This window comes from Gadus morhua, chromosome 12, assembly GCF_902167405.1.
Source record: "Gadus morhua chromosome 12, gadMor3.0, whole genome shotgun sequence".
Taxonomy (NCBI): Eukaryota; Metazoa; Chordata; class Actinopteri; order Gadiformes; family Gadidae; genus Gadus; species Gadus morhua.
Window position 1 is genome coordinate 21,167,657 of NC_044059.1, and position 24,406 is coordinate 21,192,062.

General features: G+C 42.9%; 1 protein-coding gene across 8 annotated transcripts; it reads left to right on the plus strand.

Moving 5' to 3' along the window:
- The first annotated feature begins 2,807 nt into the window (after positions 1-2,807).
- On the plus strand, positions 2,808-24,406 carry LOC115556179 (thiamine transporter 2). 8 transcript variants are annotated; one of them, XR_003978948.1, is made up of 7 exons: positions 12,901-13,362; positions 15,833-16,610; positions 20,070-20,262; positions 20,754-20,895; positions 21,272-21,441; positions 23,123-23,169; positions 23,367-24,406. XR_003978948.1 is itself a non-coding variant. In XM_030373333.1 (6 exons), the coding sequence occupies exons 1-5, from the start codon at positions 3,120-3,122 to the stop codon at positions 21,419-21,421; spliced, it is 1,317 nt and encodes a 438-aa protein (XP_030229193.1). In that variant the 5' UTR covers positions 2,808-3,119; the 3' UTR covers positions 21,422-21,441; positions 21,523-22,142. The 8 variants fall into 8 exon arrangements, 3 of the variants coding, with proteins under 3 accessions (XP_030229193.1, XP_030229191.1, XP_030229190.1); XR_003978952.1 differs by having other exon boundaries at positions 12,902-13,362; positions 21,288-21,441; XM_030373333.1 differs by lacking the exons at positions 12,901-13,362; positions 23,123-23,169; positions 23,367-24,406 and adding exons at positions 2,808-3,173; positions 21,523-22,142.

The following is a 24,406-nucleotide window of genomic DNA, read 5'->3' on the forward strand; positions in this document are numbered from 1 at the left end:
AAATTGTTTACACAAAACTATTTTATCCCGACTATAAATTGCGAATATACTTTTTAGTTTTGAACGAAATTAGTGGAATAAGTGAAATAAGTTTAGCATTTGCTTTCAAATACAGCGAAGAGAAAGTTCACCTAAAATGGCAACACTTATCTCAAAATACTTATTAATTATTGTACTCATGAAGTCCACTTCAACACTAATACCCTTCAATTACTCAAGTGTTCTTCCCTTGGAAATAATCCCTTTGTGTATAAAGTCACTCTCATACACCTTATATAAGCAAAATACAGACAACTTATTGTAAGTCGCTTTGGATAAAAGCGTCTACTAAATGCCCTAAATGTAAATGTAAATGACAATGCTTGGGGTCATCGGGCTAAAGTGAAAGAAACACTGACAACAAAACAAGTGGTATTCTGATATATAGGCAGCACTCTGTATTTTGATTATGGAATGTTCGGAATGTGGCCGTTTTATAGGATACCGCACAAGGAAGTTCAACATCAGACCCTTAAAGATAGGATGACAGACGCTTAAACAATATATATTGGCTACATACCAGGGTGAGGGCTACAGAGCTAAAGGTAATTATAGTTACATTCACAACCCTTTAAGACCCATCAGTCAAACAAGACACATTTTTTCTTCTTTAGAGAGAGCACGTCAGGTGGCATTGAGCAACAGATAGAATATAGCACAATGCAATTATGCTCATGTAGGGAAATTAGGATCCCTGTAGGATCAAAACATATTTGACAAAGCACTGGGTGAAATCAGTATTCTGGAAATTCCTGTGCTCAAATAAACGCCCAGGTTCGAACCCGCACAGTGAATGCTAATTCTAAGCCTAATTCGACAAAACTCAAAATGTATTCATCCATCGTACTCTGGGTTTAATATATAAAAATCCACTTCAAAAAGCTTTGTTGTGTTATTCACTTTATTCACCTTGAACAGCACTATGTGGGCCTAATCCGGATACTTTTGGATCAGTTCATTTTGAGGCTTAACAATGCCTATGACTTGGTGTTGGTGTTTACCATTCCAAGTCTTCCGTCTTTTCAGACCGGATAATGGTCTATGGTCCTTCATCACAGCAAGCTATTCTTTTTTATGTTTTCATAGTTCTTAACAAAATGAAATTTCCCACATATACTAGCTTTATCGCCATGGCAGCGGCTCCAACAGAGTCAAGACATCGACGGTGCATCAGAGGAAGATGTTATTGAAGTCCAAACAGGGAGGCTTTCACAAGCCAGTCAGCCATGAATACTTTCTAATTAATATTACCACTTTTCTATTTTTGTGAGTGATTGACAGAATGTGGGGGAATAAAACAGCTTGGCTTGACTCACCACTGCAACATCAACACACTACTGTATGAATCTTATCGTACACTTTTTAAAATACCCCCTGGCTATTTCCCCTTTGCTGATATTGATCACCCTGCAGGGAGAGAGAACGTCGTAAGAGGAACATGACATTTCGCAACTGTAGTCATGTGCTAGATCGACTGGACTAGATTTATTTTCTCCGATAGGATACTGCAGTCAAATGCTTCGAAGTAAACAGAAGCTGCGTTAAATCATGACCCTTCATGCTTTATAGCAGAATATAAGGCTGTATGCTTTATTATAGCCAGCTGTATCAAATGTCAGACAAGCTTAGCTGTAATCCAACAAGGCAGAAACGGATGTTTCGGCCGTGTATTGGTTTATTTTTCACCTCACTTTCTAGGAGATAGATCATATATAGGCTATATACTGTTCCAATGAATCTCACTACTTGAAAAATGGGCTATAGAAGGGTAATTAAAAAATTGTCTTTGATCATGTACATATAACAATGAGAAATTCATTTTGTTATAATTTGTATAAACAATTGCCATTTTTGTTTTTAAGAACTGCAATGCCCACTAAAGTCAAAGTACTCGAATTTAAAACATACGGGAGAAAACATTTGGCAATCAAACCAGTACTCAAATCCAATTATCCAATTAGACCCAAGCAACAGACGACCATATAGAAGGGGACAGCTGGCTTTGAAGATTCTCTTCTCTGTCTTCCTCTATCGGAATGTCAGTCATTTTTGCTTCTCTGACTGCCCTGACAAATTTTTAGATGTATTGTCAAAGTCGTCAGAAGTCAGCCATCAGCCCAATGTGTCACCGAGACTTGTGCTGGGCTGTGTGACGTCATTGGGTGAGCTTTGCTGTGAATGAAGAGCGCCATCTGGTGGTACAGACAATACAAGATAAAGGTGCGCTGCATTAATGACGATGACGAAAAGATATGTATGTGTTATTCTTGAAAAAAAATAACAGCATTCAGATTTGTACTATTTGTACAGATTTGTACAGATTATATATTTTCTTCCTATACATATTATATATAATACATTTATTAAGCCTTCATGTATTGTATTTTATTTGTTCAAAGATTAATATGTTTAGGCGTGCGTGCAGGCGTGTGCGTGTGTGCATGTGCTTGTGCGCACGTGTGTGCGCTGGGTGTTTGAAAGAAAATGTTGTTCCTTAACAACAGCTGCTTTTTTGCTGTAAAATTCAAGGCACCACGTGCACAGCAACAACATGTGTGCTATGATGCTCGTTTGAAAAACAAAGCTGAGCCCTCCCTTAAAGGAGGTTACAGAAGATGGAGGGGGACAAAAACCTGTTTAACTCCCCACGGCTTATCAGCGATGCACACTGGGGGTAGTGTTTCTGCTGCAACGGCCCATGAACAAAGTGAACAAAATGCCATATCTGAACCTCATAAAACAACCCCTTATATCACATACCACCGATCGTTCCCACAGTGTGTTTCAAAGTTGGACCCACCGATTGCAGCTCACGCTTTTGATTGGGCAGTTTTGGGAATAGGTGGTGGATGGAAGTGGGGGGTGTATAGAAGGAAATGAAGAAAAAAGATTGTGTTTGTGGGGAGCGAACAGCTAGGTCTTGGTGGGTCTATGGAGCAATAGGGAATTGCCACCCCAGTGCACTTTGAACACCATAGCAGTCCAGCGCAACTTGCCAATGGCAATTCTTTCATTTGAAAACGTTTTTACAGCCCACCGTGAGCTGGTGTACTGAACAGTAAGGACTTCAAAATGAGTGGATGAAGCTGACCCCAAGCATAACACAGATGAGGACAGGACCTCTGCTGCTCTGCGTGAGTATGAGAGTGTGTGTGTGTGTGTGTGTGTGTGTGTGTGTGTGTGTGTGTGTGTGTGTGTGTGTGTGTGTGTGTGTGTGTGTGTGTGTGTGTGTGTGTGTGTGTAAATATATAGGTGCGTGTGAATGGTAGTGTGTGTTTCTTTGTGTTTGTGTGTTTTTGTGTGTTTTTTGTGTGTGTATATGTGTGTGTGTGTGTGTGTGTGTGTGTGTGTGTGTGTGTGTGTGTGTGTGTGTGTGTGTGTGTGTGTGTGTGTGTGTGTGTGTGAATAGGTGAGTGTGAATAGTTCTGTGTTTGTCTGTGCGGGCGGTTGTGAATATGTGAAGGTGTGTGTGCGTGTGCGTGGGTGTTTCTGAATAGTTGCATGTGTTTATGTGTTTGAGATTATTGGCAGAGGGTAGCAGACCTTTGTAAAATACTTTTTTGTGCAAGATTTGAAAAACCCATTATGATAAACAGGGGTTAGACGGGTAAGATAGTGGATAAACTACCATATCCCAACCCGGTCTCACGAAAAGTCGTGACACTGTCACGTTATTTAATCTATTGAAACGTGATCAGGATCACGTATTTTCAAAATTTTCGTGTTTTAAAGCACAAATTTCAAACCCATGTATTTCAATTGGAAGTATTTGTCGTGTCACCAGCACGACTTCCAAACTAAGGTTATGTGCGGGAGCGTTCTCCCTAATGTCCTTTAAGGAGCTCCGTACAGAACATTTATTGTTTAAAATTGTCTGTGATGATAATATGACAGCTTTAGGCCACCCGTTTCTACTTTCACCTTTGATTCTGAGAAATTGTGACAATTCACGGATATATTAAATGCAGGTGCGCTGTATGTCTTGATGTTTATTTTATCTAGCCATCTACTGTCTTGTTTTTGGTTATGTGAATGAAAGTCCGCGTCGACGCCTCGCAAGTCCAGTGTCGCGAGCGGACGTTGCCATGACATCTAGAAATCATATCGTATTTAATGGGTTGTCACTAATATTGATGTGTTGGGCTTGATTATAACTCTTGAATAATATTGTTTGCACCACGGCCTGGGGGGAAAACTCGTATTCTGATACCTGCTGAGTAGTTCCAGTCAGCGTTTGGATTCTCTGCCCGAACCCGAGCCCGACCAGACCCGACCCGCGGGCCGGGTCTGGCCGATATTTCCCACCACTATCCTCGGGCCGGGCCTTTGATCGAGCTTTTTTATTTTTATTTTATCATTGGTTTATTGGCCTAATCTGAGGAGTAATCTATGCCATAAACAGGAACGTTATAGGCCTTTATTACACGGGTCTTCTCAATGCCGTGGCCCGTGGAACACTCCGTTCACACGTTTGTTGAGGGGGGGGGGGGGGGGGGGGGGGGGGACACACGTTAGTTGAAGGGGGGGGGGGACACGTTTGTTGAGGGGGGGGGAGACACGTTTGTAGGGGGGGGGGCACGCTCGACAACGAGAGTTGGTTTTTATTGAACGCTCGACAACGAGAGTTGGTTTTTATTGAACGAGACTTCAACACGGAAGAGCTGCACGAAACGATGGTCACGTCACTCTCGGTGACGGTGTCGACAATAATGAACGCACGAACAATGTTAATAGAACAACACACAACCACATAACATCCCGAACCCATTAACCCCACTTAATCCTAACAACAAAACAAGTTAACAAAAGCCCCATTTGTCAACTGAGAACCCCAATTCCCAGAATCCCCCGCGGCTCCGGAACACGGCGTAGCTTATATTAATCTTTATTATCTGAATGGGAAATGCAATATTTTAGGACCGATTCACCGTTAAACGTGTTTCTAATAACATTTCTAGCGAGAAATGTACTTTTTACTTGCATAATCTTCAGTCAGTGATTGTGTCTGATCTTTAGTTTTATGGTTATTAGGATTTGATCGGCTCGCTCGCATGTTTCAACGACGTCAGGTTGCTTTCGCTAAACTAGCAGCTCACGTGCTTCCTGCGTTTGTGTTATTAAACTGTTACTTTATGTAACTTTTAATGATATCATCTTGTTAGAAACACGTATATCTGAGAGCCAACCCAGTCGCCAAAAGCATACCTACGTTGACAGTGTACGTTTCGTGAACGATGGATTACGTCGCATTTCAACATAAAATAGCGTGTTATACACACACACACACGCACGCACACGCACAGACACACACACACAAGCACAAACAAGCACACACACGCACATGAATCAATCCATTAGAAGTATGAAAATATCTTCCCGGTGGTGCAACAGAGCAAACAAGGTGTCCTTTGACATCTACGTTTCGAGACGATTGCAACAGTGCCACTCATGATCATATTTGAATATGTTTCGGGGTAGTAATTAGCTGTCGATTTTCGAGGCCTTTATCAATAATGACCAGCTATAGATTTGCTTCCCGATGGAGATTTTTGACAAATTACATGTTAATTAGCATCTACACGTTAAGCTGAGTCCAATGAGATCAAGCTCGGCCTCTTGTTACACCGAGATCATGTCCTAGACCTAGGTGTACCATGTAAAATACATGTTACCATTAGCTAGAGTGTCGTTCTTGGTGTCATTGGACTCAGCTCAACGTGTAGATGCTAAATAACATGTCATTTGTGACAAATCTTTACCGGGAAGCAAATCAATAGCTGCTCAGTATTGATTAAGGCCTCCAATTTCGACAGCTAATTACTACCATTAAACATGTTCGAATATGCTCATGTGTGGCACCGTTGCAATCGCCTGGAAGCGTAGATGTTGAAGGACACCTTGTTCGTCCTCTTACGCCACCGGGAAGATATTTACATGCTTCTGATTGACTAATGAATTGATTCAGCTATTCCCCCAGAAGTCTGGGGTCAAAAGGTCAAAAGGAGACGGCACCACGCCGGGGTGGATCCAGATCTCGGGCAGCAGCGCAGGGTTGCCAGGTCCTGCAAAAAACGTGCCCCCCACATACCGTTCAAAATCCACCCAAAATGTCCTAGAAGCATCCCAAATAAAAAATGATATTATTGGCCATTTTGGCCAACGTTTTGAAAGTAATAATATTTGAGGGAATATTTTTTTGTTGTTGTTTTAGCAGCGAAATTGCACCGTGTGCGTGTGTGTGTGTGTTTGTGTGTGTGTGTGTGTGTGTCTGTCTGTCTCTGTGTGTCTGTGCGTGCGTGAGTGTGCTTGTGTGTGCTTGTGTGTGTGTGTCTGTGCGTGTGCGTGTGTGTGTGTGTGTGTATAAAGGTGCGGCAACACCAGACGCGTATCTCGCGTACTTCGCGTATGAAATCGCCATTTTTTCCATAGGGAACCATTGGTTTACGCGCGTATTACGCGTATTACGCGTATTAAGCAACATTTTACGCGTGTATAGCGCGTATGTGGCGCGTATATTTACGCGCAATACGCGCTATACGCGCGTATATCGCGTATATCGCGTACATTTCAAGAGTTCCAAAAATTGAACTTTTTACGCGAAGTACGCGAGATACGCGTCTGACGAGACACGCATTGCCCAATCAGCGTTGAGCTTTACCCGACGTCACTGGCAGAGAGTAGTGAGCTTGTACAGAAGCATACGGCCGACATCTTTCTTTATTCTGTGTGGAAATAGTAACATAGTTACGCCATTAAATGCTTTTATGGAAACATTTCTAGCGAGAAATGTGCATTTTACTTTCATAATGTTCACTCGGTGAATGTGAAGGATGTTTGGTTTGATAGTTATGACGAAGAGGGAACGCTCCGTTCACTTGCATGGACAGAGTCTCTGGTTACTAAGCAACCTCAACGTCTTGGCGGACTATATATCTGCTGGGAAACACACCAGACACACCATGTGAAGTTATTTAACCCGATTATTGTTATTTATATCCGAGATTATTTAATCTAACCCGATCTAAACTCTATCACCCAAACACGGCGGCGTTTGGGTTTCCTACCTCGGACTCCAGCGCAGCCACGGCCGACAACTTTCTTTATTCTGGGTGGAAATAGTAACATAGTTACGCCATTAAATGCGTTTATGGAAACATTTTTAGCGAGAAATGTGCATTTTACTTTCGTAAAGTTCGCTCGGTGAATGTGCAGGATGTTTGGTTTGATAGTTATGAAGAAGAGGGAACGCTCCGTTCACTTGCATGGACATGGACTCATCTAGGCGAGTGACGTATGCGCGTATGGCGCGTATTGCGCGTATGTGACAATTTTTGACACAAAATGGTCAAGCAACATTTTATGCGCGTATCTCGCGTAAAAATTACGCGAGATACGCGTCTGGTGTGGCCGCAACATAACACGCTATTTTATGTTGAAATGCGACGTAATCCAGTGTTCACGAAACGTAGGCTACACTGTCAACGTAGGTATGCTTTTGGCGACTGGGTTGGCTCTCAGATATACGTGTTTCTAACAAGATGATATCATTAAAAGTTACATAAAGTAACAGTTTAATAACACAAACGCAGGAAGCACGTGAGCTGCTAGTTTAGCGAAAGCAACCTGACGTCGTTGAAACATGCGAGCGAGCCGATCAAATCCTAATAACCATAAAACTAAAGATCAGACACAATCACTGACTGAAGATTATGCAAGTAAAAAGTACATTTCTCGCTAGAAATGTTATTAGAAACACGTTTAACGGTGAATCGGTCCTAAAATATTGCATTTCCCATTCAGATAATAAAGATTAATAAAGATCATACACATTCACTGACTGAAGATTATGTAAGGAAAATGTACATTTCTCGCTAGAAATATCATTAGAAACGCGTTTAATGGTGTATCTGTCCTAAAATATTGCATTTCCCATTCAGATAATAAAGATTAATATAAGCTACGCCGTGTTCCGGAGCCGCGGGGATTCTGGGAATTGGGGTTCTCAGTTGACAAATGGGGCTTTTGTTAACTTGTTTTGTTGTTAGGATTAAGTGGGGTTAATGGGTTCGGGATGTTATGTGGTTGTGTGTTGTTCTATTAACATTGTTCGTGTGTTAATTATTGTCGACACCGTCACCGAGAGTGACGTGACCATCGTTTCGTGAAGTCTCGTTCAATAAAAACCAACTCTCGTTGTCGAGCGTTCAATAAAAACCAACTCGCGTTGTCGAGCGTGCCCCCCCCCTACAAACGTGTCTCCCCCCCCCTCAACAAACGTGTCCCCCCCCCCCCCCCTTCAACTAACGTGTCCCCCCCCCCCCCCTACAATCGTGTCCCCCCCCCCCCCCTCAACAAACGTGTGAACGGAGTGTTCCACGGGCCACGGCATTGAGAAGACCCGTGTAATAAAGGCCTATAACGTTCCTGTTTATGGCATAGATTACTCCTCAGATTAGGCCAATAAACCAATGATAAAATAAAAATAAAAAAGCTCGATCAAAGGCCCGGCCCGAGGATAGTGGTGGGAAATATCGGCCAGACCCGGCCCGCGGGTCGGGTCTGGTCGGGCTCGGGTTCGGGCAGAGAATCCAAACGCTGACTGGAACTACTCAGCAGGTATCAGAATACGAGTATTCCCCCCAGGCCGTGGTGCAAACAATATTATTCAAGAGTTATAATCAAGCCCAACACATCAATATTAGTGACAACCCATTAAATACGATATGATTTCTAGATGTCATGGCAACGTCCGCTCGCGACACTGGACTTGCGAGGCGTCGACGCGGACTTTCATTCACATAACCAAAAACAAGACAGTAGATGGCTAGATAAAATAAACATCAAGACATACAGCGCACCTGCATTTAATATATCCGTGAATTGTCACAATTTCTCAGAATCAAAGGTGAAAGTAGAAACGGGTGGCCTAAAGCTGTCATATTGTTCACAGACAAGTTTAAGTAGAAATGGGTGGCCAAAAGCTGTCATATTGTTAGTTATCATCACAGACAATTTTAAACAATGAATGTTCTGTACGGAGCTCCTTAAGGGACATTAGGGAGAACGCTCCCGCACATAACCTTAGTTTGGAAGTCGTGCTGGTGACACGACAAATACTTCCAATTGAAATACATGGGTTTGAAATTTGTGCTTTAAAACACGAAGATTTTGAAAATACGTGATCCTGATCACGTTTCAATAGATTAAATAACGTGACAGTGTCACGACTTTTCGTGAGACCGGATATCCAGTAGCCACTCTTCTAAAGGAGTATTTAAATAAACTAATAGATGACCGCCTCAGTGTACACACAACCCCCGCACCACCACTTCTACCACCACTGAAACCTCCGTAACCTTCAAAAAATAGGCGTTGAGTTATGGAATTGAAGCACCATTATCAGGGTGGAGTTGGAACCTTGCTAAAACCTATATTCTCTCAGTGTCTGAAATATAAACAGTAATAGATGGTTACGGTGACGCACGCCGTCAACAGTTAGACTGCAAGGCCAGGTGTCACTCTGGTCTGGCTTTGTGAATGTACCTGAGAGGCTGGAGTAACCCTACTTTTACCTTGGCTAACTGGCAGAGATAATTGAAAAAGTCGATTTACGTGACAACCCTGCCTTGCACATGAAGTTCTTCTGGGCTTTAGTGCAAAAATTGACATGATGTGAATGAAGGACAAACCTGCTCTAAGTTTTTAGAGCAAACCTATTCAAACACGAAGTTCAGCAGGCACAAGCATTCACCCCACACAGGCCCGGTTCCAGAACAGAATGCCTTGGGGTGCATCTGAGATTACAGGGGGTGCACCAGTACTATACTAAAACCAGCTACCCAGCTTCAGTTCAGACTTCGCTTTTTTACACACAGGCCTTTCTACCATAGACAAGCACTTCTGCGTAGTTCTACTGACATGTTGGGACAACAATCATTTACTGTGCTTAAAAGATGGTATCATATCATGTCTTGTGATGTGGAGAACATTTCAGCTGCAACATTAGCTTATTGATATCTTAGATAGCTTTGAATATGAGATAGGTTTTTGATATGTGTGATGTGTGAGGTGTAAAAAAGAACCGAATTCTCAAAAAAAAACATGTGACTGCAATTCAAATATAACGTTGATTTTTTATAAATTGTGGCAGGATATTTCGAGTGTGTTATTGCTTTATACAACAGTTATACTAGTAAATGTACTGTTAATAATAATGATTGACAATAGATTGTGATTTGTTTGTTTATTTAATCATATAAACGAATGAAATTGCTTCCAGCAACAAAAATAGATCCCCATTCCCCACTGAGCGGACTGTTGCCAAGCAACATATAAACAAAACACCATACATAAATGCGGAGATATTTTGTCAGTTTGGTGAACAGTCAGAGTGATGTTGGACGCTCGCTCATATCTCAACGGTATTCAATGGATATTGTCACAAGTTTAATTACAATTTGTTTTGTGAGCAAGTATTTTATTATTTTTATCATATTTATAAAAAAAAAAACTTTTTTATTTTATTTATTTTTCTCAATTGAGGGTGCAAACAATTTTTTTGGGGGTGCAATGCATGCTTATGCACCCCCGTAGAACCGGGCCTGACCCCACACGTCAAGTAGCAGGCTGAGAAGCTTAATTAATGATTGAAAGGATACATTGGCAGTACTTTGTGTCATTTTTGGAATAGATAGAGAAATGTGTCTGGAAATAATCAGTTGTATAGCCTTACCTTACCTTCACTATAAAATTTAGCTTGAGAAGTATTGTAATTTGGAGAGGATCCTAAGGAAAAGCAATTATCTTTTAATTTTGTTTAAATTTAGTTTAACGATGAAAAATTGAAAATGAGTTCAATCAAATGCTTGAAAACCCAATTCTCTTGCTATCTATTTATTCTGAAATAAGTCTTAAGATGCTTTCACACCAAGCAAACTTATGGGAATGTGTGTGCGTGATTCTACGTGAACTTGACTCATTGGCTTGTTGTCTCGAGATTAAATATTTGAACTTGGGCGCAAGATTAGTATGAAGCTGTTTAATTTAAGATTTGCGATTCTCTCAGCGTCACTCACGCCCTGAAGTCCTGATTGAATTAAAAAACAGCAGTCCTACTGCTCCTTGAGAAGATGGTAACATCCCCTGAGTCGCATGACCCTCTGAATGGTGTTAAGGTGCGTTCCCACCAAAAATTAAGGTGCGGCGCAAGTCTCTTACAAAAACGTTCAAATATTTGAACTTTTCCATGAATGTCACTTGATTCTTTGTTGTGACAGCCTATCACGGTTCACCCCCTCCCTGAAGTCCAGATTGAGCGGCAACATGGAGGATAAAGTGGTTGTTGCCGTATGCTGGAGTTTACCTGAGGGAAGCCCCTTGTCCCTTGTGCAAATAAACGCTTGCATTTTGCATGGTCAAAACTCATGCGAGTAACAGAAATTTCAAATTTGCTTCACTCTTGATGTGAACAAGGCTCAAAACTGGTAAAAGAGGAAAGGAAAGCAGTCAAGGAACCCCAAATGTATAATTTCAAAATGTTGAGGGGACATGTCCCACCTGTCCCTCTCTTAAATTGCCCTGAAGCGGGTACAAATGGGCAAAAATATAGGCTACAAATACAGAGGAAAGCTAGCAAGATATAAGAAATTAGCTTTAAATGATATAACGTGTGACTAGAGGATAAGAACAGAATTTGTGGGACAGCAATTGGGTAATGGCTTCTTAAGTACTTGCCCCATTACGTAGTTCAGCCTCCCATCTAACTGTGATGAACTCATTGTGTCTGTTCTTTCAAATTATTCTGTGTGTGTGTGTGTGTGTGTGTGTGTGTGTGTGTGTGTGTGTGTGTGTGTGTGTATGTGTGCGTGTGCGCGTGCGCGTGTGCGTGTGCGTGTGCGTGTGTGTGTGTGTGTGCAATTATGTATGCTGTACTTAATGTACTCTTACTTGAAGGCATTTTTTTAAAACAGAGATTGTATTTACTACAATTTTCCTGTTGACCTTGAGAGAAGGACTTCTTCAGCCAAATGAGTCTGAAGAGAACTATACACTAGCACACAATTATGCTGGATATTTTCATGCGCACACATCAGTCATTCTCTGGGGAACTCCTGTGATATCCTCAAAATAAGAATTAGCATTACCATCAGCATTAGCTGCGATACAATTGAATAAACTCCAAAGAGACACACCTTTTTAAGGTGATTGACACAGAGTGAGATGAAAGTACATACGGTACAACGGCATGGTATAGAATATAATAAATGTATCCCTGGATTGACACTGAATATTTAGGAATAGCCTGCTTCCTCTCTATTCTTTTCATTCAAACACCAATCTTCGGGGGATTAGTTTGTGAGCAACGCAGCATCGCACTTGCAGAAAGTTCAAACAACTCATGTGCATGAATATGCAAACATTTACATGTGCTAAGATATCAATGCACTCACACAGACGCACACTTATATGGGCTAATAGGTTGTGCTCATTTGCACAGGCAAGATCAGCAAATACACAAACTTGCACACACACCTGCGCTCACGCACAGACACACACACACACCAACGTCTTCCTTCAACATGAGTCACAGCCCTCCCTTTGATATAAATCGAATGGAGGACATTTTTCATCTTAATATATACATATAGTCTTTGTATATAGAGAAAGAGGGGCAGACGATATTTATCACAACCTCCCCAGGTCCCCAGGGGCCAGTCTGCCTCATATTTCATCCTAATGCATTTTCCCCTCACAGCCTCAACGGTCTCACATAGTTCGGCGTCTCGCAGCGTACAGCCGGGGAAACATCAGAGGGGGGGAGAGAGCAACGGCACAATGGCAAAGCGCAGGTGACTCCCCATTCCCTGCCTGTATCACCTTGACCTTATCTGAGGGCCCCATATCTCAATAGATTAAACTGCCCGAGTTAGACTCTCGACTGGCACTGAACACCCCGTCCCAGCGGAGCACCAAGAGCACACCGCAGGCGAGAGGGGGAGAGCCAGAGAGAGAGAGAGAGAGAGAGAGAGAGAGAGAGAGAGAGAGAGAGAGAGAGAGAGAGAGAGAGAGAGAGAGAGAGAGAGAGAGAGAGAGAGAGAGAGAGAGAGAGAGAGAGAGAGAGAGAGAGACACAATGGGGTTCTTCTGGTGGTGGAAGTGCCGTGATGGACCTCGTACCGGGAACCCCCGTGGGCCCCATGGCGCAGGCTGGGCGGGCCCCACCACGCTGCTCTGTGTCTACGGATTCTGCTCCATGATGAGACCCATCGAGCCCTTCCTGACGGAGTTCCTCTCGGGGCCCGACAAGAACTTCACCACCGGTCAGGTGTGTTATAGTGAAGCTTTACTGAGCACAGGGGGAGTCTCTCAAGGCAGACAGGTGGCTTGGACAATTTTGCAATGCTTCACCCTTATAGGTAGGTACATTTGGTAGCCACATTTTGAGTCATGGATTTCTGGGTCCGCTTACTCAGAATGCCTGCAGTACAGTCGTGTAGGCCGGAGTGTTTAAAAATAATGGTGCAAGCCACACGTCTGTATTGGAGACTTGGGAATAGCTAGCCTAGTAGTCAGTTGTGCTATATTGTGAACCATTTTACTGAGCATTGGCGATAGAACCAATTATCAACTGATTTGTTTTCAGTAGGTGTTGAACCATGCACAAAAGGATTGGATCGTTTTGGGCATCGAGGAAAATCGTTGTATTTATGTATTATTTTGGCAAAGGGCATAGATATTTAAAACATCACAGAGTAGGTTTAGAATTTGGTGCAATATTGTGGTTATCTTTCAGTATCAATACGGTTTTTCCAATAAAGGTCTATTGGGCAGCCTTAGTTTAAAGTAGTATTGGGCTTTTATCTGTAAAAGTTCGTTGAGTGACAAATTATTTACCGCCGTCAGGAAAGAACATTGCTCTTTATATAGTATATCCTTCTTCCGGAATAAAACTTTAATGAGTTGTACTTGTGAAAAGTATATCAAAAGAACTGAACACTCGTTTTAAATGCGTTTGAATCAGGGCATAATGAAATTTCCCCAGACCCTCTGGGAGGATATGTTATGCATTATAATTTTTAATGTGTGTGTACTGTATTTACCCAAGAAGTATTTTTATTTTATTTAAAGGCTATGACATAAAAGTATCTGATACAAACAAAGTCATGTGCAAAAATGCGCTTCCTAATTTGTGTGTACCCATTGCAACCCTTGGTAGCTCTTGGAAGTATGCAAAATATAAACAAACAACTACTTATTTTTTAAAACAAAAAAACATTTGTTAATTATTATACCATATATTGACATCCATGGATTATCAGTGCAGAAGATATCATCCCAAACCCAACAACAAGTTTATTTGTTATAAAGATCCTCAAAGCAAATGACAAAGAAATGAGCCGTCTCAGCCCCTATCGGGAGAAACGTTTCCCCCCGTGCGGATGGTAACAAACCTCCCATTGGCGGGCCTCTTGAATGGGCCCACATCTATTCATGTCTGTGTTTGTGCCTGTGACGGGGTGCACAGGCACAGAAATGGCCTTCATCCGCCACAGGCCTCCTTTAAAACTCTGCTACTGTGATGTATTCTACGAAGGCCACCGCATGCACTCAGAGACGGATGTAAGACACTATATAGTGACAGTCACTGCGGCATCCTTGTTCATACTTCATACTCTAAAGCTATTAACTTTTCATTTCCCACTAGTTATTTGAATAGGCCTCTGTATTAATTATCCATTCACCTAGAGATATACCTTCCTCTCTCTAATTGGGATTTCATGTTTCTTAGCATTTGCATGGCAACTGTATCCTCAAAGAGGGATACTGAGGCAATGCCTCTCTCCTGATCTCTTTAGTGTGTAGATTCTTTTAGTTGTCTTGCGTCCTTGAAGACAATTTCACTCCCCCCAATATTGTGCTGCTAATTAACTTGGGTTCTCCTGCCATGGCTGGCTTCAGCTCTCAACTTTCACTCCCCTCACCTTTATTTTATTTTGTTGTTACTGCCAATGTTATTAAAGATACGCTTTAGAATTATGAACACCCATTTTCTCTCATAAAATGCTTGGTTAATGCTCCTTGTGTGTCTTCTCAAGATCATCCTCCATTAAATGAAATACTTTGCTGTCAATAAGTGTCCTACCAGATTCAGAACTGATTCTGGTATGACTGAATCAGGCTTTATTGTGTCATCCCTGACTATTTTTGTATTTGAATGTATGACACAAAGTGGTGTTCATATTTAACATCAAAATGGTCAAATAAAATCAATCAATCAATCAATGAGGGAGAATGAGAAAACTACACAAGTAATAACCATTCTCCTATGGCTATACCCTGCGCTCTTCCCGGTCTCCCACCAATAGGTGGTGCAGCGCTATGACTCCTCATGTAGCTGATCCCATTTTAATTGGCTCCCCTGATTGTTCTCATCCTTACTAATGAGCCTTATGGAAAAAGGAGTGGCCTGCTAAATGCCTCAATGTGAAGGCTTAGTTATGGCTCCACGTTGACGCAACGCAAGGGGGTTTAGGGACCCATTACGTCCTTGCGGACACTCCTTGCATCAACCTCAAGGGCCTGACGTGCACCTATTAAATATTGTAACCTTGCATCGAGGCAACGCAGCAGTAAGGGCTGTGAATGGTCCGCTAAAAAAAATCGACCCAGAGCTAAAACAGGTTCACGAATGCGTCGAAGCGATTGCGTGTTCATTGCGCTGTGGAACCATAACGAAGACTTTAGTCAAGCCAGCAGTGAGTAAACAAAGTCCCCCCTTTCATCTGGCCTTGCAGCTAACGCGCCAGGTGTACCCTGTGGTGACCTACTCCAACATCCTCCTCCTGGTCCCAGTCCTCCTGGTGACCGACTGGCTGCGCTACAAGCCCGTCATCGTCCTCCAGGCGCTCTGCAACCTGCTGTCCTTCCTGCTCCTCCTGCTGGGCCCGCGTGGGGACACCGCCTGGGCCCGCGGGGCCCTCTTCGTCTCCAGCCTGGGCTCGGTGGCCGACGTGGCCTACATCTCCTACATCTACAGCCTGGTGCCGCCGCAACGCTACCAGAGAGTCACGGGCTACGTGCGCGGCGCCTTGCTGCTGGGCTACGCGGCGGGCGCCACGCTGGGCCAGCTGCTGGTGTCCGTGTTCGCCGTGGCGCTGCGCCGCCTGTTTGCCGTGTCCGTGGCGTCGATGGCCGCCGCCCTGGCCGTGGCGCTCTTCCTGCCCATGCCCAAGAGGAGTCTGCACGAGAGGGAGATGCGGGGGGGCTCCGGTGCGGATGCAGTTGCGGACGCGGAGGAAGACCCCGGCTGCTCCGTCGGACCCTGCAGGCAGGCGTGGGCGCGGTCACGGCGTGCGGTCCGCTGCGCAGGCAGGGCGTCGCAGAGGCTGGCGGCGGACTGCGTGGCGTGTTACTCCTCGGTGGCGGTGGCCTTCTTCTGTGTTTGGTTCGCTGCTGGGAGGTGTGGCTTCTACCAGGTGGCAAGCTACGTGCAGTTGCTGTGGCTTGATCAGCAGCCGCAGCACAACTTCACGGCCTACAACGGAGCGGTGGACGCCCTCGCAACCCTGTCGGGTGAGTCCCCGGAGCTGACACCGTCCGGACAGTTATTACGTCCACAGTGACAGGAGATGTTTTTAGCTAAATTTCTGTTGCTAGGAGCTTCTGAAATACAATGGAATAGAAAAAGGGTCATTGCAAGGAAACTAAGGGCATCACTTTTGGCAATGGTAACTTGTTTTTTGTTTTTTATTATTTATTGCTATTATTTATGAGATTTTATAGACTTAACAATGTTGTTCCCTTCATTCAAATTCAGCTGCTTCCCCGCGCAAACTATCCAACATAAATGAGAAAACCCACCTCTAGGATTTTGATTATGTACTCATAAACTGGAATGTAAAACTCAAAACCGCAATCCATCCAAGCATTACCTTAAAATATGTAAAATAATAAAAAATAAATGGATACTGTGTATTGCACAATTAGCTTGTTACACAGGCACCTGCACAGCTCTAGACAATAACAGTAATATTAATTTGAGCATTTAATTGCCTGCTCTTGGCCCCCAGATGGCTTAACCAGCTGCTGCCATCTACCATCCTGTGCACTTTTTTTTATTGATTATGGAGCGGATACATTCCCTGTATTCCCCAGAAACCGCAGGCAATTACCGGGTGTAAATCATACCCAGCTGTATGTCTTTCATCTGGGAACGCCGATTCCCTCCACCAGTGAGACCACCCCCACCCCCCCCCCCCCCCCCCCCCCCCCCAGAGTACCTTCATTGTCCTCCCTATTCCATGCTCACAACACCCCACTCGGTAAAGATGTGCTCCTGGGAAAGACAACTAGACCGAGATTCATATGGATTACCACATTGAAATCCAGAATATATACGGATGAGGCACGGGTGTATCCTGGGATTTAATGTATGTTCTTCCGTTGTGTATTTGAGATATAAATACATTCAATGTTCTGCATATTCCATTCCCTTGTTAGCGTTACGATAACCCAAATGATGCACTGGTGAGAACTGGAGATCGAAGAAGTTTGTTTTATGGGGGTACATTCGGCACAGGAGAAAGGAACACGGCGACCCATTTAGTAGAGCGGTTTCTGAGTATGTCCTTGTTGCCACTCAAAACATCTCTCCACAGAGACGCTAATGGCTTTGGAAACCCTTTCTGTTTAAGGGCTTTTTGCCATTGTCTGCTATCTTGAAGGAGGAAAGCACACACACATACACACACACACACACACACACACACACATGTTTGCACACACACACGCGCGCACCCATCGGATACTCAAAATCCGTCGAAGGCCTTTATTTTATTCAGGCCAAAAAATCCTAATGAATGTGGTTCCATTAGGATTGTAGCATCTAGAGAGTGACTGAGTTTCTAATATAAAATAAAAAGGGCTATCGATTCAGACCAGCACAGTTGGACCTTGTGGATTGTCAATAACCCTTGAGCTTCGTGGGCAGGCGTAAGAATGGTTAACAGGTATCAGAGATGGCCCCAGCTTTACCACTCAGAGGTTGCCCACCCCAACTAAATCTGGCTGGTAAAAGGATTGGAACACTGCAAATCAAAATGGAACATATTTTAAAACACATTGTTTTATTGTTTGTATCTTTACTGTCCGATAGTTTGTGGACAGATTATCAGACACGACAGTTGGCCTTTGTCTCATTGATTTTGTGGTAGGCCTATACATTCTCTGCAGAACCGTTCTACAAATCTAATAGTTAATCTGAGCCACCCTATGTGTGTCTAACACGCGACTGGAGCCAGGGTGAAAGTTGAAAGCGGCTTGGGATGGTGATGTTGCTCAGAAGAAAATAGACTTGGTGAACCCATTAAAGTGCTACCAGATAAACAAGGTTTATGTCAGGGGACCCTTGTCCTGTTGAACGCCGGCGTTGATTCCTCAATTATGCTCGTTGCTTGTTCAATATTCCCTGTCATTTAGTCAGAAAAATGTCATTGTTCCTCATAGATTTTTACATCCTCGTTCTTTATGTGGTTAAAGGAGAACGAGACAGGTGGAATCTGTGAATAATTACTTTATTTGAACATTGATCGTTGTAAACTAATTTCCTTCCCCAGCTCACGGTCTCACAGGTGCTCTGCATCAATACTCATTCAATCTGAGCAGAGGCGCTTTAAATGTGCTGAGCATTTTCGCCACCTAGTGGTGAGAATAGAGCTTCAAATTCCAACAACATGATATAGGGGACCAAACCTCTGTGCTATTAATGGTTTGTTTCGAGCATAACCAGATCAAGTGCAGACGTCATCTTTAATAAAGAGTTCAACCATCAAGCTTGATAAATTAATAAATTACTTTAAAAGGTGAAGTGAATGTCTAACTTTCCGATCCAGCGGTGAATGGGTCATATTTTCACAACGATTGTTTCACCCCTGTTTATTTTATCATTATTAGGTATTCACAGAGTATCGGTAGATACCTATTATATTTGTAGTGGATATTATTATATTTTTAGTTTGATGGCCCATATCTCAACCGCTGACTATTTAAAAGCTTGCCAATTTCACATTTATTTCTCCCTGTAACTTAGATCTCATAAAGTTTGGGACTGATCGCCCATTGGGAGCGCACATTCAAGACACATTCAAACACTCAGCCCTGCCGTTCCCAGGGCCAAAATTCAGGAACTCGGTAACCAGGCCTTAATTGTGCGTGCTGACCATTTTTGCCTCTTTGACACACAATATCCGTCAGGATAGATTTTGCTGCACATTGATATTTTGGGAAATATATCAAAAATTGTCTTCAAATTGTCCACAGTCTCAAATGGCCCATGATTTCTCTGCTCTATGGACATGTCTAAATAAATTCGGTAATTTGGCAAAGTAAAATTTAGAAAAGAGGCCATTCCCCTTAAGAATGGTGCATATAGTTTTGGGTCAATATCTTAATAATTAATAATTAATCTCAATAACTTAATAATTGGAGTCACAGTGTAAATATAGCACTGTGACTAACACTGTTGCAATTATAAAGGGCATTTGTTCTTGTGCCTTGACACAGATTCACTCCGAATCTCTTAGGGAACCTTATCTCATTGCCCCAAACTGACTTGTTACTGAAAATTGTTGGGAAAAAGGGGGGTCACTGGGGTAGGCGTTTTCCGCTTTTACTTTAATAGTGCTGCTTTAAATTAATGAGATAAAATGTTTCTATAGTTTGAAGGGTTAAGTGTTAGACCTGCACTTTGCTTACCACGGCCATAACTTGAGCTCTGCATTTGTTTTCCGCGCCTCTGTTCCACAGACCGAATTGATTCTTAGAGAACAACAATTATCTGGGTCACCTCTGTTTGATGGGCAAGATTTCTTACAATTTCCAAACGGTTTATACAAAAGTGTTGGCTGCGGTCGAAACAGTTGCATACAAAATTGGCTATAGTGAAATTGCCTCCGATTGAAAAATGATAGGGAAGGCTTGTACACCTCAATTTAATTTTGAAGGCAAAAACATGTTGTTTTCCTTTCCCCAAAGGATCGGCTGCATCCCTCGCAGTAGGCCACATCTCTCTGGACTGGGCCCTGTGGGGAGAGGTCTTCCTCGGGGGTTTCACAGCCCTGATTTCAGGGGCTCTGTTCCTGATGAACCTGACTGATAACATCTGGGTCTCCTACGTCTGCTATGCCCTCTTCAAAGCGCTCTACATGCAACTCATAACCGTGTGCACGTAAGAATGAAGCGGTGGTGTAACGACAATTTAGTCCGTCTGACCAGCTGTCATGATCACCATTGTGTTCTCAGAAATTTTGTATTTTGTTATTCAACAATACAGCTATGCATTTTACTGTTTATTTTAAAGAATATACATGTGTATCCATAATTGCAGTTAAAAGAAAGTCCATTAGCCTTGGGAAACCATCCAGATATTCAGTTTGCGTTTCGACAATTTATTTCAACATATTGGCAAACTGCAGCCAGAAAATTCAACTGAATAAATAAATGACAAGTTAGCTATTATCACATGGTTGAATCCTAAGGAAGTAAAGCAAAAACCTCATCTCCTCTGCAGAGGGAAACATATATTTGTGGATATGAGTCACGCCATCCAACAAATGGTTAGCCTCGCGAGGCTCTCCATTCTATATGTAGCAAAACAGAAGAAGGCTTTCTCCATCCTCTCTCTCTTTGGGAGCTTTGAGAACAGCCGTCTACCTTTAGCTTCCAGATTGCCAAGTCTCTGAGGCTGGAACGCTACGCCTTGGTGTTTGGTCTGAACCGCTTCCTGGGGACTGTCCTCCAGACCGTCCTCACAGGTGTGGTGATCAACACCAGGTCTCTGAGGCTCACCCTCTCCTCCCAGGTAGCTAGAGGACACACTCACATGCTGCAATCACACACACATATGTGCACGAGATAAGAAGCATGCACACACACACACACACACACAAACACACACACAAAAACACACACACAAACAAATGTACACACACATGCATTATCAAAGACATTTGAATCAGAGGCGTAGTTTAAAGGCTGCTCGCTTAGAGACATACACATAGATACACGCATGCATGCAAACATGTGCATACATACACACAAACTTAATCAGTGATTACAGAGAAGAGAAATAGTTAATGTTGTCAATAGTGTAAATGCCACGACACTTCCCTATAGTGCGACATTGCAGATAGACTATGCATCATTGAAGGTAAAAAAATCGTCCTCTTTCACGCCAGTTCTTGATCTATGCAGCCTTCTTTGGAGTGCTGGCCCTGCTGTTCGTTGTTAGAGGTGTGTATGTAGTCTTCCACACAAAGCACAGCTCCCAGGAGAACCAGGCGGAGAGAGACAACCAATTACCAGAGGTCACACCTCGGCCATTCTGAACCGTGACTGCAGCAAAATGGTAAGTTGAAGTCTGATTACTTCAATCATTGTCCTTGGCATCCTTGTTACTGTTCATCATTCATGGACGTTTCCCTTTCAGGATGGCGTACATTGAATGGTACAGTTGAGCAAGATATCAGTGAAAGAAGAGAAACCGTGGGTCTATGAGAGAAACGGGATTGACTGTTGCCGGTGCTACAAAGAGAGTACGGGGTGTAATATCTGTATATGGACACTAGAGTTCAGTGGCAGCATAACGTGGAATAAAATGGACTGCTCCAGGCTTGCTGTCGAGAACTGGCCTTTTTATTGGGAGCCAACTTTCTAGTTTGACTGTTCTAGGGTTTATGATAGATGTTATTTTCAGCTATTTCAACATGTCAGTTTATACAGTAGTACAGTAGTGATGTAATGATAGATTAGTGGGTTTGTTTTGAATGTTTAAATACAAATACATCGATACATTGTATATGTTCAGTACAAATGTAATATGGTACATTAAAACATAGAACTTGGTTTATTTGCCTTATGCTATACATTATATCCATATGGAGTTGATTGATCTCCAATAACATTTTTGTTCTTAAATTTTTTTGTACAAGCTTGCTGGAGGAACAGAAGTAAAAATTGTGTGGGTGTCTATCTGTGTGTGTGTGTGTGTTTGTGTGTGCTTCTGTGCACTATGTGTATGCATTTGTAATCATGTCTGGTGTGTGTGTGTGTGTGTGTGTGTGTGTGTGTGTGTGTGTGTGTGTGTGTGTGTGTGTGTGTGTGTGTGTGTGTGTGTGTGTGTGTGTGTGTGTGTCTGGGTGTGTGTGTGTCTGGGTGTGTCTGGGTGTGTGCCTGTACATTTGTGTGTGTGTGTGTGTGTGTGTGTGTGTGTGTGTGTGTGTGTGTGTGTGTGTGTGTGTGTGTGTGTGTGTGTGTGTGTGTGTGTGTGTGTGTGTGTGTGACTACCTGATTTGTGGTGGCTAGGTATATCTTATTTATGCTTCTTTGATTAAGATGTGAATAATCTAAAAGTGAAGGTTTCCCTGGCTCTGGAGACACCTTGTTTGTTTTACGAATCCAAACATATGTTTAATACTTTGTGTAAAAACAGCATAAAAAATAACACATCCAGTCAGACAGACAGAGACGCTACTAGGCTAATGCAAATGCAAAAAAGGGACGGACAATTGAAAGTACAAACTGTGTAAACTTTGACCTCCATTGAAAAAAATTTTTTGGCTGAGGCCAGGCATTTGCATTAAAAAAAAATTTCAATGGAGGTCAAAGTTTACACAGTTTGTACTTTCAATTGTCCATCCCTTTTTTGCATTTGCATTATAGCTACAGATACCAAAACAGCGCATTTGGTGGAAGCTCAATGTGCAACTGGCTCGGAGTGGCTGTAACTCTGCACCACGGCTGAATTTCGGGAACGTCTTTGAATACTGTGTTAGTTGCCCACTAATACCTATATTAAAGAATACATAAAATAGCATGTCATGGGACCTTTAAAGGGACTTGTATTGTTATTTTCCCTCATGTTTATTCATTGCTAGGTATCTCATGGAAAGGTGCCTTTAAGTCTAGAATAATTATAATGTATTATTTCTATGAAGGGTTAGGTTGGGTTATAAAATCCTACTTGAACATGTTTTTGGAAGTAGTTAAAAAAAATCCATAAGTTCAATGAAAACTTTTTGCCCCTCTAGATGGTGCGTATCTCCCTGATTTTGCAGAGAAAAAATTAGGTGTTGAGGTGGGAAACAATAAGACTTGAGATAAGCTTCAGCTGGAGAAAAGCTCTCTGGATAACGGGATTGCTCATCTCACATCCAGAGAAAGAAATTTGATGTTTGTATTTTGTAACAATGTTTTGTAACCAATTTTATTAGAAGACTAGCTCAGCTAGCTTGTGTGTTAAACTCGATTTTTGTTTTTACATTGGTGGTAAAGACTGGACAGATCCCTCGACCTCCAGAAACAGGAAGTACAGATTCAGAGCCAGTATGACACCTCCTCCAGAAGAAGGAGTGACTGGAGAACCTCCTCCTCCAGAGCAAACAGGAGAAGCCGGTCCATGATGTTCCCTCTTTGGACAAGAATGTCAAGTCCTTGGGCAAAGTGGCCCTGAAGCTTCAACTGAGGCTGGTGGCGAACAGCAAACAGACTGGCCTTCAACAAAGAGGAGGATGTGATGGCTGAGGCCAGGAAGGCCTTCCAGATGTAGAAAAGAAAAGTTCTGGCTGGAGAGGGAAGCCTTACACAAGCAGAGATCAGAACCTAGGAGCATGCAAAGATCACTGCAAGGAGTTTGAAGAGAGCATGCTGAGGAAGGCCTACTGGAAGGAGAAGAGGGGGGTGCAGGCCTACAACAAAGCCCACTTCATCGAGCCCACAACATGGCCCACACGTGGAACACCATCAACAGCCACCACACAAGTCCTGATGCAACTGCGGCCTCTTATGGCCACGGTGGTGAATTTGTTGTCTGAATGGAGATTGCAATTCGGAAACTGTGGCTCAAGTCAGAACCCCTACTGACCCGACTGGGTCAAGCACGGATCCGCACTGTGAATGATCCGCCACTGTGTGTGTGTTTATCAATCACAAACACACTCACACACACACACACACACACACACACACACACACACACACACACACACACACACACACACACACACACACACACACACACACACACACACAGCTGATTGTATTTGGCAGCGTAATCTGTGTAGTACACTTACACTCTCTTGGTCTACCAGAACGATAATGGCTCTTGGTTACTTACAGAACACCCTTAGTACCCCTGGACATCTAGCAGAGAGAGGGATCCTGAGCTACTTTTTACACTTCACTCACTTTCAACAGTGCCTGGGTAGGGCCTGCATGATGGGGGGCTAAAAAGGGAAATGGATGAGAGCCGTGCTGATAACTGATGCTGTTTTCAGAAAAAATAAACACTTCAGTTTCTTCGTGTGCTGGCTTTA

Bases quoted from the DNA above. Each gene is read 5' to 3' on its own strand.
- LOC115556179 (XM_030373331.1), top strand. From the start codon at position 13,171: ATGGGGTTCTTCTGGTGGTGGAAGTGCCGTGATGGACCTCGTACCGGG. The intron at 20,263-20,753 runs GTAAGAATGAAG...GTCTACCTTTAG, and splicing joins CAACTCATAACCGTGTGCAC to CTTCCAGATTGCCAAGTCTC. The intron at 20,896-21,271 runs GTAGCTAGAGGA...CTTTCACGCCAG, and splicing joins GGCTCACCCTCTCCTCCCAG to TTCTTGATCTATGCAGCCTT.